At 58.3% G+C, this 13419-nt stretch overlaps 1 protein-coding gene across 5 annotated transcripts in view; it reads right to left on the bottom strand.

The window, feature by feature from the left end:
* The window catches only part of ADGRG1 (adhesion G protein-coupled receptor G1), a 44549-nt gene extending 32960 nt beyond the window's left edge, over positions 1 to 11589 (bottom strand). For 2 of the 5 annotated variants that reach the window (XM_042231707.2, XM_042231703.2), the window contains exon 1: positions 2837 to 11589. Coding sequence is in view for 1 of the 5 variants with exons in the window: in XM_042231702.2 (XP_042087636.1) it covers positions 2524 to 2535 (12 nt within the window). In the remaining 4 variants the exon portion in view is untranslated. Of the gene's footprint in view, positions 1 to 2523; positions 2599 to 2836 lie in introns of those variants that run through there. The other 3 variants (XM_042231706.2, XM_042231704.2, XM_042231702.2) reach the window with 2 other exon arrangements.
* Positions 11590 to 13419: the final 1830 nt, after the last annotated feature.

The following is a 13419-nucleotide window of genomic DNA, read 5'->3' as shown; positions in this document are numbered from 1 at the left end:
TTCTAGTCCAGCCGAGCCCCCAGGGAACCAAAGAGAGTTTGGGGCTTGAGGGGCCTGCAGGCGGTGGGGATATTTCAGCCCACCTGTGCCAGGGCAGGCACTGGGCAGGGTTCAGAAAATGTATATCTTGTGCTCCTGCCTCCAGCAGCCCCAACGTGACTCCCAAATCTGCAAGGCTCCCCGGGGGCCCCAAGGAACTCCTGATGGGTGAGAGGACCAGACTGACAGAGGGCAAGCCTGGGGAGGCTGGGGTCCAGCCAGGACTCCACCCCACTTGAGAGGCTCCTCAGTGCCAGCCCTGCCCTGCCCCCACTTGCCATCTGCCTGGTCCCTGGGGTCCCAGTCCCCCCAGCTGCTGGGTTTGCTCGCATGATGCCCCAGCTGCTGTGAGTCAGAACACAGAGTCACAGGGCTGCCCCAGGATCAGGCTTGGGGGTGGCTGAACCTGCTCTGGTTCTAGGTGGGGTAGCAGCAGTGATATCTGGGGCTGTGTGGTCACATTTCCCTCATCCCCCACCAGCCCTGCCCCTGACTCTTCACTCCATACCCTGCCACCCACCATCCACACATAGGTCTTGCTGAGGATGAAGTGACCCGGGGCTAGACTCAACTAGAGCACCGTCCACATGGCCTCCTTCATGGCAGACTCTGCCCTGCCCGTCTTGCACTTGTCATGCTGGACCTTGCTAGGAAGCCCACCCCCACCACATGCGGACCTGGCCACAGCTCTGCCGCCTCTTGTTCCTGTCCTTCTCCTGGACTGGCCAACCACCGCCCCACTCTGTCCCCTCAGCCATGAAACTCCTCCCTCCAAGCAGGAGCCTTGGGCCTGGGGTATCCAGACTCTCCCACCCCAGTCACAATCCTGCCCTTCTCATCCAGCTTGGGTGGCAGCCCACACTTCCAGAAACTTCCCACCATCCCTTCCCCTGCGAGCAGATTGCAACCCGCAGGCCTGGCAATCAGGCTACCAAAATGACACATGCCAGCTCTCCAGTACCATCACCTGCTCCAGCCCCCCCCCCCCCATCATTCTCAGACCTTGTCCCACTGCAGTTTCTCAGCCAGGATTGCCACCCCTGCCACCCCATCAGCCCTCCCCCTCTCCCCACCAGCCTCCCAGGCCAGCCTCTATGCCCTCTGTGGAGCCTCCCATCCTCCCAGGTCAGGAAATTCTCTCCCCCTCAGTCAGCAAGCTTATCTCCTTCCTTGGTCTCAGATCCTAATTGTCTTGTTTGTTTGTGTGCCTGACAAGTTGAGGGGGTCCTACCCAGTGGCCCAGGGAACCACCGAGGTTAGCAACAACAGAGCAGGCTGTCGAGCAGAGCCTCTGCCTCCCTCAGAGCCATGCCTGCCCGGAGTGGTGTCCTTCACAACCTGACCCTCTCAGAGCCAAGCCCAGGACGGGAGGCGGGGCAGCTACCACCCCCAACCCCAACACATACTTCCACTTATCAGCAGGGCCAACTGCACCCAGAGAGAGAGAGGCAAGGCAAGGTGGCTGCAGTGATGCTAAGACCAAGGTGGGGTGCATCTCAGGCCCCTGGGGTCCCTGCAGCAAAGGGGCTCAGGCCTGGTTCCAAGAGCTAGTCCTGCCCTGGTCATTGGCAGGGAAGACCCCACGGGAACCCTGGCCTGGGATCTGGGGGAATAACTCAGCCTCTGATGGTTCTCACTGACTCCAGACCCTTCTCCCCGACTCAATCCGGAGGAATCAACACTCTGCCCTCAGCATATCCCCAGCGTGGGTGGGGTGGGGTGGGTAGGGCAGGGGCTTGGCTCTGGACCGCCCACACCCAATTTGTCTCATTCAAATGAGCCCCCACCCCTAGAACAGTAGCAGGCACACAGTAGGCACTCAATTATTATTTATATAATTAACTTCTTGGGCCCTCTACAGCCACAAAGGCTATTCTTCCCCACCTCACCTCGCCCAGGCCAGAGCTGCTCCAAGCAGGACGGTAGTGGTGGCGGCATGGTGAGAGGGGCCCCTGCCTCAACTCATGTCCCCCGCAACCCTCCTCAGTAAAATAGGCACCAGCCACCTCCGTGGGGGCCATAGGAGACCCCAACTCCCATGAAACGGCACCACAGGAAGGAGGCCAGTTGAGAAGGAGGTGGGGAGAGGAGTCAGGCGTCCCCCAGGTGGGGAGGCCCTATCAACTCTGAGCAGACGGGGACCTGGGGCCTGGCGGTTAGCAAGCAGGGAGCACTTCCCCATCTACTGCCGCTGGTTCCCAGGACGCTCTCTCTCATCCCAGGTCCCCTAGGTTCAGACCCCACTGCCAGGTTCGTCTCCTCCCAAAGGCAGGGCCTGGGCCATGAAGAGCCACGTTGCCCCTGTCTCAGTGGGCAGCGGGGGGTCCCTGGACACAGTCCCAGGGCAGCGGCAGGCAAGGCTGCCTCCGAAGTGCCCGTGCCCAGCCGCCTGGCCCTATCCTCTCCTCCCTGAGGCCAGAGGCTGGCTTTCCCTCCCCACACTTGTTCTGTGATCTTGAGTGAGCCCCCTGCCCTCTCACCAACCTTACATCTCATCTGAACGGTAAGAGGCAGGAGACAACAGTACTTCCCCAGCAACGGAGCAGACCCAGGGACCCTACCACTCCCAGCCTCAGTTTCCCCCACTAACAAACGGCTCTGAGAGGTTCCACCCTCTCCGGCTCCACCCCCTTCCGCGGCATCTCGCTGTCCATCTGCCCACAACTCTCCAGCCCCGGCACAGCCCTGCTCATGTGTGGGCTAGAGACTTCAGAGCCCCGCTCCACCGCCACCTCACCCTCAGCCGCACACACCCCTGTTCCGCCTCCCTCCTGCCGTCGAGCCCTTGATCCGGTACCTGGTGATGAGCAGAAGGTCCCGTGTGGGGCCAGGCAGCGGAACCACCTTTCAAGATCCACCTCTGAGGCTTAACCTGCCAGCCGCAGCGGCCGAGGGAGCTGGTGCGCGTGAAGACTCCCTCTCCTGAGACTGTGCAAGGCAGGCAACCAGTGTGGAGCCGGGGGAGGCGCAGGGGTGTGTTTGCGGGGGGTGGGGGGGGGACACCCCTCTCCTGCCCCAGCTGGGCTCCTCCCTCCTCCAAGCTTGTCCGGGGATGACGGGACCATACGTGAGTCACACGGATTTCTCAGAGGGAGGCTGGGAGGGGGCAGGGCTGAGAGCACCAAGGCGGGGACATTGAGGGATGCCCATGACTCAGCGCTGGGCAAGGGGGCACTTCAGCTTCACCTCCTCCCCACCCCCCAACCAGGTGCCAGGCTTTGTGGATGGATGCTAGTCAGAGATAACTGCCTCCTCGCCCTCCATCTGTTACTTCCCCAAGGCTGTTCTCCCCAAAGTTCCGGCAGAGAGGCCAGGGTTACTATGGCAACAGTCTGCCCAGATGCCCCCCCTTCCAACCCAGGGCCCGGCAACAACTGCCCCTTCCTGAAAGAAAGGCCGGCCTCCTTGGCAGCAGGCAGGAGCCGGTGCTGACCAGCAGAGCGGAAGGGACTCCAGGGAAGGGGTGAGGGGCGGGTGTCAAGTCGCCTGGCATGCGGCCAGCCAGGCCACACACAACTGGCCACTTGACCTTGACTCCTCCCTGAGCCTCAGTTCGTCCTCCCAGCAGAGGGACCCACCTCAGTGTTCCCCAAGCACTCACAACATTCAGCAGACTCAAGTTCTGCACTCTGAGACTCCAGGGGCTTCTTGAAATGGCCTTCCAGTTTGTCTGCTGGGTCAAAGGGGGAAACTGAGGCCCAGGGGAGGAACACTTCCAGGGGGCTCCGAAAGCTCAGAGAGAGAAATTTGAAAATGGGCTGATGCCCCCTTTCCCTTTCTGGCCACTGGCCTCTGTCTGCAGTTTCCTCTCACTGTTAACCTTCACGGCCACCCTGGGAGTCAGGAAACTTCAGATGGCCCACCCTCCCCCACTGTGGAGGGCGGGGAATCCCTCATCTTCCCTCATCCCTCCAATGTGAACCAATGATTTCCAAGTCACAGATGCTGGAAGGATTTCATAGCCTAATGAGGGCTAGTGATGAGAGCAACAATAACAACAGTAATAATAATAATTAATAATAAGGATTATACGCACTGACCATTTACTGCATTCCAGACTCTTCCCTGGCGCCACAGCCATGGCAGCACAGGGAAACTCGTTGCTCAGATCAGCGCCTGACACTTGATGAGCCCTCAGTCAACGTTCGCCATGAAACAGAAAGGAGAGCCAGGAAGCCCAGAGAAGGGAATTAGCTTGCGCAAGATCACACAGCTGGGGAGTGGCAGAGGTGGGACAGGACCCCAGATGGTCTGGCTCCACAGCCAGCTGTCTTAACCGCTCATGAACTTAGACTCCCACGCCTCTGGAGCGGGCCCTGGATACTACGAATGCCCAGGGCCCTAAGGTCCCTTCTCTCTCACGGGGATCTGCAGAAGGGCCTGGAAAATTCACCTGCTGCAGCATGAATGGAAGCTTTTCAGGCAGCCCAGGAGGCCAGGGGCTGCTGCTGGTGAAGTCCATCCCTTACCTGTTCATATAAATCAAGCTGCAGGGAAGAGGAAGGGCAATAAAGCTACATAGTGGGGTACAAGGAATCCCCTAGGCCTGAGCTTCTGGAAAGCAGTTCTGTGCTCTCCAAGTAGTCAGCCCACTGACCAGGCTGTGCCCCTGACTGGGAGAGGTGGGCACTGGGTCTATGTCCAGCTGGCTGCTCCCTCCCAGGGCTGCAGTGAGCACTGCCTCATGGCCAGGGCAGGAGGGGCCGGTCCACATTGGAGACCAAGAAACAAGGGGTGAAGATGTTCTTCCTCATCAGAGAAAGGACAGGGAGGAAAGGACCCAGGAAAAGGATCCAGGATTCCTTAAATTCATGTCTTTGGGCAAATCATCACTGCTAAGGTTCAGTTCCCCCAAGGTCTGTCCTTCAGGGCCAGGCCAGATGGTCACTGGAGCAGCCTCAGCTGTTCTCTGGGATCCAGGCCAGCCAGACAGCAACCAGACACACACACACACACAGACACACACACACACATACATACACGCCACAGAGGGTACTGGCTAGCAGGGAGCAGATGGAGGGTCAGCAGCACCACTCTGAGTTGGCAGGGACTTGCTGAGCTGGATGTCCAAGCAAGGGGTTCAGAAGCCTCCAGCTAACTGCCACCCTGGCCACATAGGAAAGGCCCTAGAAGGTGGCCCAGCCGTGCAGGAGCTGCTCACCAGGCTCTGCCCGCTCTCTCACCATCAGCCTGCTCAGAGACCTACTATGTGCTGGGTACTGTGCGAGGCTCCAGGGCTTGGGGGACAAGCCTGGCTCACATTGTAGCAATGCTGGGGAGTCAGTTATCAGCACCATAGAACCCTAGGGAGCTCTGGGAGTCAGAGAAGAGAAACCAAATAAATTATTATTAATCACAACACTACCTGTTACTGGGCTTCCCAGGTGGTGCTAGCAGGAAAGAACCTGCCTGCCAGTGCAGGAGACATAAGAGACGCAGGTTCAGTCCCTGGCTAGGGAAGATCCCCTGGAGGAGGAAAGAGCAGCCCACTCCAGTATTCTAGTCTGGAAAATCCCTATGGACAGAGGAGCCTGGCAGGCTGCAGTCCACAGGGTCGCAAAGAGTCAGACACGACTAAGGCAACTTAGCACACATGCCGCCTCTTCCTAGTGCTGCTACCAGGACTAATTACCAGGGCTGTGTCCATAGAATCTGAGTAAAATGCTCAGCTCTATCTGAGTTCTTGTTGTATCCTCCACCCTGTGGGCTGGTTGTGCTCGTGTTTCAGAGACACAGATGGTCTGTGTCTAGGTCTCCAGACCCATGGGCTTTAACCAAGCACCTGCCAGGCACCAGGCTCCTGCTAGGTTCATCACATTCATGATCTCCCCTGCATCTCAGGACAGTTGTTATCCTGCTCCACTGAAGAGGGACAAGGCTCAGAGAGGGTGAGGGTCACAGCCAGGGTTTGAAACGGGTTTGTCGGTCCTTGAGAGCAGCTGGGTCTCGAAGAATCAGTTTCAATGAACAGAGACCAGCAGGAAGGACTTTCTGGGCAGAGGGGACAGCATCAACAGAGAGGGGAGAAGCGGAACGTGGGAGGCATCCTTGGAAGGAAGTAGGATCTAATTAGTGGGTGAAGGCAGTTTCAGGAAGATCTTGAAAGCAGGGAGTTTGTTTCTGAAGGGGTTTCATCAACGGCGCTGAGAAGCCAGGGAAGGAATTTCTTGTGACCAGCATGCAAAAGGTGGTCCACAGACCTACAGCGTGACCAGAGGAGTTATTAGGGATCCAGCATCTCAGGTGTGCCCCAGACCTACCGAACCAGAATATATATTTAAACACGATCCCAGGTGGTTCCAGCATTTATTCAAGCAGGAGGAACCTTGGTCTGCTCTAGAAGCTGCGCCAGCAGTGAGGGGATGGGATATGGAAGGGAGGCCAGAGCCCTGCTGGGGCTTTAGGGATGGAAGTGGGTGGGAGGCCAGGGACTTTGGTCCAAGTAATGAGAAGCAGAGGCTGGGACCCCCACCCCACATGTGAGAGGGGATACGATATCATAGACTGCCCTGAAATGCAGGGGTCATGGGACGGATCTGGGTGACAGGGAAGAGGCTGCCCTTGGGCACAGCAGAATGGGGGTATCCTTGTGATATAGTGGGGAACCTTCTGAAAGGTCACATAGCTAGGGCTCAGGGGTAAAGGGCTGGAGTCCCCCAGGGCCAGGGAAGGTCATGAACATTACTGGCTAGTGATAGTGGCCAGAGATGGGGTGGAAAGTGCAGAAAGTTGCAGAAAAGGGCTTCTTTTGAAGGGACGGTGAAGAGGTGGTAATGCTACTGCCGAGAGGCTGGACTCTGACTCTGGACTCAGGCCAACGGGCTTCTGCTCCTGGCTCTGGCAGCCTAGGGACTCAGGCAGCATTCTCTAGCCATCCACCATCTGTGCAGATAGTAACAGCACCACCAGGAGTAATAAATGAGGCCACATACGTCAAGCTCCTGGCCCAGCCTGGCACAAACGCGTGCTCTGATGTATTTTGCAAGGGCTTTGCTGTTCAGAGAAGCCTGCACAGGAGACAGAGCTGGGGCTGTCAGGGCGGTGGGAGGACGTGTGGTCCCCAGTACAGGAGGGAGGACGGGACATTCGTGGTGGTCACAGTGGCAGAGCCTTGGGCAAGTAGGAGGGTACAGTGGGGCTTCTGCTTGGAGGCCTCACCCTTTCCCGACTCTAATCCTCCAGCCTGGGCAGCCTTGCCAACAGTGAAGCACTGTGCCCACCGTCAGGAAGGTCACCACTGCCTGTGTGTGGGTGGGTCCTTATTGGACAAGAACTGTTCAAGTTTGTGCTTCTCCCCCTTGCAAGCTGAGTGTCCCTGAAATTAACTGAGTACCATGCCTGGCACACAGTAGGTGCTCGACAAATGTTGGCAAATGTGATGATTATCACCAAGTCAACGCTAATGCCACAGGCCCACACTCCACCATTCGCAAAGCTCTTTCATGTCCAGTGTCTCCTCTACAGACAGTGATGACTGTTCCCACTTAACAGAGATGAAGACTGAGGCTCAGAGAGAGAATTTTTCCAAAGCCTCACAGTGCATCTGTGTGAGAGACAGGATTCGAACCCTGGTTCTATGACTCAGACCATGTACTTGGTGGCCGATGCTCCCAGCCACCTCCCTGTTCATTCCCACGGGAAAGCTTCCTGGCCACAGGCGTGGGGGCAGCCACAGTCCCATGATAACTCCATCACAGCCACCCCAGGGCGCAGGGGCTTGGCATAGGCCATGTGACTCAGCCGCCCTCACAAAGGAAGCTGTGTGCCTGGTGCTTTAGGCCTGCCTCCGCCACCCATCCCCCAGCCAGAGAAGGAGCAGGGAGCCTGACAAATCCAAGACGCAGGAGAGCTAGAGGCACCTTCAGCCAATGGGACAAGTTTAATGGAGATTCAAGTCCAGACTTGGGGTGCAAGAGGCTGGTGCCAGCTCCAGCGGTGGAATGAAGGGCAGGGGTCACCCAGGTCCAAGCTGGCTTTCTGAGGCCTTATTTGGAGGGCCAAGGACAGACTCAACCCCATTGGCTCCTCCTGGGGCACCAGGCAGGTGCCCCACCCACGTTTACCTGCATCAGGTTTCAAAAGCATGGGGCTTGTGGTCTGGGGAAAAAGACACTCCCTGGATACCAGCCGCTGGGCTCCTGTGTCCCCAGCACTGACCTCTCACCACCCCTTTCCCCCTGAAGGCTTCAGACAAGTCCATGTGCCCCTATTGAGCTCTCACTGTGTACCAAGCAAGGGACTTGTGTTTTCTACCACAATCCTGCCAAGGAAATCTTGCCTGTTTTGCTGAAGGGAGAGACAGAGGCTCAGAGAGGGAGGTCCTGTGTGACCAGCCCAAGGTCACACAGGATCCAACTTCAAGGCCGGCGTCTTCCCTTAATACCCTCTTCCTGTTTCCAGTGGCATCTTGACCACATGCCAACAAGAAGTGTCCTTGGACCTGCCCCAGACAGACAGACAGACAGACACCGCCACCCCCATCCCCCACCCGCCACCTCCCACAGTTGCCCTATTCCTGCCTAGACACATTATGCAGGTCCTTAGACAAAGTTCAGGTTGGCTGGGCCTCCCCGGACCACCCTGCTGACCTTCCCCGGAGGCAGGCACGCCTGGGTGACCAGCTACCTAAGACAGAGGTAGACAGGGCGGCCACCCCCTCTCCCTGAGCATGACGGAATGTCTGACCTCAGCCCAGCCCCCCAAGTACACGTGGCAGGAAGGTTGGATCCAGCCAGAACAGGCCTGGAAGGCCATTCTGACCACACTCCTGCCTCCAGAAGCCCCTGAACCCAGGGCAAGGGCAGGCCCAGCAAACAGGGGCCGCAAGCCCTCTCCACGATCCCACTCCCCAGGCCGCCAGCCTGAACCACCCTTGCTGCAGGAAGTAGGTGCAGGGCGGGGCATGCAGAGGCCTGGGTTCCACAGGTGAGATCTCATGCTGTCTTTACGTATCAGGCACCCCTTTGCAGCCCAGGGTTTTCGAGCTGGTGAGCTGGGTGCAGCCTTCCTCCGGGATTGGGGGGCTGACGTCTGGGAGAACCTCTGTTCCCAAGGGGACCTCTGGTGCTCTGCTCTGAGGCAGGCTTGCCTGGGGGAGACTTGGTGATTGTTGCTGTTCAATCACTAAGTCGTGTCCGATTCTTTGCAGCCCCACGGACCACAGGATGCCAGGCTCCCCCTTCCTCCACTATCTCCCAGAGTTTGTTCAGATTCGTATCCATTGAGTCAGTGATGCCATTCAACCGTCTCACCCTCTGCCACCGCTTTCTCCATTTTTCTTCAATCTTCCCCATCATCAGGGTCTTTTCCAATGAGTGGACTCTTTGCCTGGTGATTAGGAGGCTCCCCACTGCCCTTCTCTCACCTGGATTCCTCCCAGCACTACTCCCAAAGTCCTCCAATCAGCACAGCCCGGGACCTGGCATCCAACTGTCCAGATTCGAGCTTCTGAGCCTCAGTGTTCACAGGTGTAAAATGGGTCTGCGCAGGTTGTCTGAGGCCAGGGCTTCCAGGGAGTGCAGTCACAGTTGCTCTCACTATCCCAAGCTCTCTTTCAAGGCAAATCTGGCCCTTAGGAGGAGCAGAAGAGGCTTCTCCCTCCTCCATAGGAGCCTCCCTTCCTGGACAGGAGACCCAGGCTGGCCACCCCAGCTGTCGCTGATGTCTTGGTGGCTGTGCCCCTTTGGTCAGTGCTCACCCCCAGCCCTGGCCTGTGAGGTTTGGGTGGCGGCTACTCAGACACCCAAGACTTGGGCCAGGGGTGAGGCATCGCCACTCCTGAGTCGCAGGAGGGAAATGAGGCCCAGAGAGGTTGAGCCACTACCCGGCAGGTGGCACAGCAGCAGGCAAAGACGTCAGATCTTGCTTCATCGTGGGGTAACAAGGTGCTATGTTGCTTGACTGCCACAGGCTCCCCAGGGCTCAGGCTCTCAACTTTGACCTTCATGCAGCCAATGCCACACGCCCGGCAAGACACACACACACACACACACACACACACACACACCAGCACAGGCTTCCCAGGTGGCACTAGTGGTAAAGAATCCGCCTGCCAGTGCAGGAGACACAGGAATCACAGGTTGGATCCCTGGGTCAGGAAGATCCCCTGAGGTAGGAAATGGCAACCCATTCCAGTATTCTTGTCTGGAAAAACCCATGGAGAGAGGAGTCTGGTGGGCTACAGTCCATGGGGTCACAGAGCTGGACATAACCGAGCGTGCACTCCCGCACACACACACACACACACACACACACATACATACACACACACACACACACAGAGCTGTGCAGAAGGTGTTGGCTGCCGGAGATGCACCTGGGAGCCATATAGAGGGTGCCTCAGCGTCCTTACCTGGAACCCGGGGCTTCCGTCACTCCTCTTTTGATAAATAAAAAGGTGTGTACTTTGTGGAAAGGCCATCCTCACCCCAGAGACGCCCCCAGTGCCTCCCAAAAGCACCACTTCCCACCTGTGCCTCTGCCCTGGAGCCAGGGCGCCCCCAGGGTCTCCCCATAAGTGCTGGGGCGCAGATGGTTCAGGAGGCGTAATGGGGCGATGATGACAGATACTCAATAGCAGGGGTGGCCTAATTAACTGCAGCAACACGGGGAGCCCTTTCTGCTTCCCACACACCCCAGGGAGCCAAGCTCATGGAGGCAGAGCTGGCCGGGCGCCGGGCCCCCTCCCGGCTCCAGCCCCCCACCTCCGTCTGGCTGCCGTGTGGGGCCAGGAGACTGGATGTGTGTGGGTGGAGGTAGGGGTGGAGATGTCTGCTCCTGTCTTTGTTTTCAGATCTCTGCTCCTGCCACCTCCCTCGAGGTAGATAGGGAACCAGCCCAGAGACGGCAGCCTGCCCTAGTTTCCACTAGTGGCGGTGGCGGGACCAGCCCTTTGCTCCAGGCTGGGATGGGACACGCTGCCAGGTGAGGGGTCTGGGGCGTGGTGGGAAGGACCCTGTGCTGGCCAGAGGGGCAGGCACGCCCCCAGGCCTGCACCCTGTCCGGTCTCACCCAGGGAGACTGCCATCCCCCGCCTTGTCAAAAGTCAGACAACCTGGGCCAACCAGCTCCCAAACCGGTTTCCCATGAGATCCCTGGTGGAAGTAGGTTCTGGGTGCTGGGTGCCTGCCTCCTGCCCCCCCATCCAAGCACCGAGGTTTGCAGCCTCCCCTTGGCCCCCCACCTTCCACAGTCTCCCCAGCTGAGCCCAGGGAGCACACCGCACCTGCCAGCTTCCCTGATGACCAGCACGAGAGTACGACCAAACCCCCTTCAGAGCCCCAAGGGGCGACCCTGTGATCGCCAGGACCTTCACGTCAGCCCAGAATCCTGAGTCGTGGGGCCACACACCTGCCTTCAGGTGTGGAATTAGACCAGGATCGGCCAAGGTCAAGTGAGCCAGGCTGGGAGCCACGCTCCCCCAACCTCTCCGCCCCAAGCAGCCGCTTCTTACCTCAGGTCTGGGCAGGCCCCTGGCCGGACTCTGCCTGTGCGACTTCCTCCCCGTCCACCTTCTCCCAGGGCTCCCAGGCACCCAGCTGGAGCTTGTCTGGGCAGGCAGGCCCAGGTATGGCTCCGCCCGCGTGCGTGTCTCTTCCCATTTCCGGTGGCCCCACAGCTCCTGCCTCCCTCTCTCATTCCTGGATTTCCCTGCAGGGGCTGACTTGGACTCTTGGGTGCTGAAGCCTCCCCGGCCCTCACCACAGCCCTTAATGGGCTTTCAGCACCTCTGTTCCGGGCCTCCTGGGCTGTGGCCCTCCAGGGGTCCCTGAATGTCTCTGAGTCTTAGTGCCCCCTTCCCCAGGGCTGGTGGGCGTCACTTCCCCCATCACCGTATGTGATGACCAGCTCTGCAAGCTCCGCCTCCTCCTCTCTGAGCTCAGACCCCACCTGAAGCCTGGGCCCAGACTCACCTGCCTGCAGTAGGAACAAGCCAACAGCCTGCAGCTGGCTGGAGACAGGAGGCGAGGGTGGGGCTCTGGGGCTTGGGGACTGGGGGCACGGTCCCTGCTGTCAGATATTCAGCCTCGTGTGGGGCACAAAGAGGAGCTGACACAGAGGAAGGATGGGGGCAAGAATGGGAGGGGTTGTGGGCAGCTGCGCCAGCTTTCCAGGGGTACAGTGGGGAGTAGTCCAGGCAGGCTCTGCTCCGTCCATCCTGGAGGTCCCCACAGAGGCCTGGGCCTCTGTGGACCATTCGTGCCCACCCCCACCTCCCCTGCCCAGCTCTACCTGCCTGGCCCCTGCGTCACCCTTGAGGCTTTGCTGAGGCCAGCAGTTCTCCTGGCCCCACTTCCACAGGTGGCTTGTTTCCCTGCCCACCCCCCACCCGTGTCCCTAGTATCGAGAACTGAACCACCACTTTTTCCAAGAAGTCATCCAGGCAGTTGTTGATTCATTTGGCAAAGTCTGTTCCAGGCGCCACTGCGGACTCGGCCCCAGGTGAGGCCCTGAGCCACATAAAGACACCTTGAGCACCTTTCCTCACCTCCCCCTGCCGCAACACAGGGTTCCCATGGGTTCTCCTCATCTGGGGCCTATTCCCCAGGGTCAGAGTCATTTCTTTCCTTGTCTGTGAACCCTGCCAGATGACCAAACCCACACCCCAGCACAGGGCCTGGTGCAGAGAAATTCTGGGTGACTGGTGGGTGAAGGAGCAAATATGGGGAGGAGCAGCGGATGATGGATGGACAGACGGATGGACACGTGGACAGACTCAGCCACATACTTAGTGAGTGCTTATTGAGGGCCTACTGTGTACCAGACACTGTTCTAGGCACGGGGGACACAGCAGCAAACAAAATATAAAAGTCTCTGCCTGGACTTCCCTGGTGGTCCAGTGGCTGGGAGTCCACCTACCTGTGCAGGAGGAATGGGTTTGATCCCTGCTCTGGGAAGATTCCGCATGCCAGGGGGCAACTAACCCACCCATCACGACTACTGAAGCCGCTGCCCTAGAACCTGTACTCCACAAGAGAAGCCACTGCAATGAGAAGCCCATTCACTGCAACTAGAGAGGAAACCCCTGCTCACTGCAACTAGAGAATACCCGCGCACAGCAATGAAGACCCAGCACAGCCAAAAAACTTCTGCCTTCCTAGAGCTGAGAGAGACAGATAATAACTTGATTAGGAAGTTAATACGAAATATTTTCAGTGATAAGAACCATGGAGCAAAATAAAGCAAGGGAGGCAGAGAAGGATGGAGGAGGGAGCGTTTGTTTTGATTTTCTCTAAGAATATGACACGACACAGACTGAATGTGATGAGGGAGGTAGACCTGGCGATGTCTGGAGCAAGAGCATTCTGGGGGCAGGAAGAGCACGTGCAAAGGCCCTGTGGTGAGTGGCTGCTTGATGCATTTAAGGAATAAGGAGAAGCT

The sequence above is a fragment of the Ovis aries genome, chromosome 14 (assembly GCF_016772045.2).
Source record: "Ovis aries strain OAR_USU_Benz2616 breed Rambouillet chromosome 14, ARS-UI_Ramb_v3.0, whole genome shotgun sequence".
NCBI lineage: Eukaryota > Metazoa > Chordata > Mammalia > Artiodactyla > Bovidae > Ovis > Ovis aries.
This window is presented reverse-complemented; position numbering and strand designations above follow the sequence as displayed.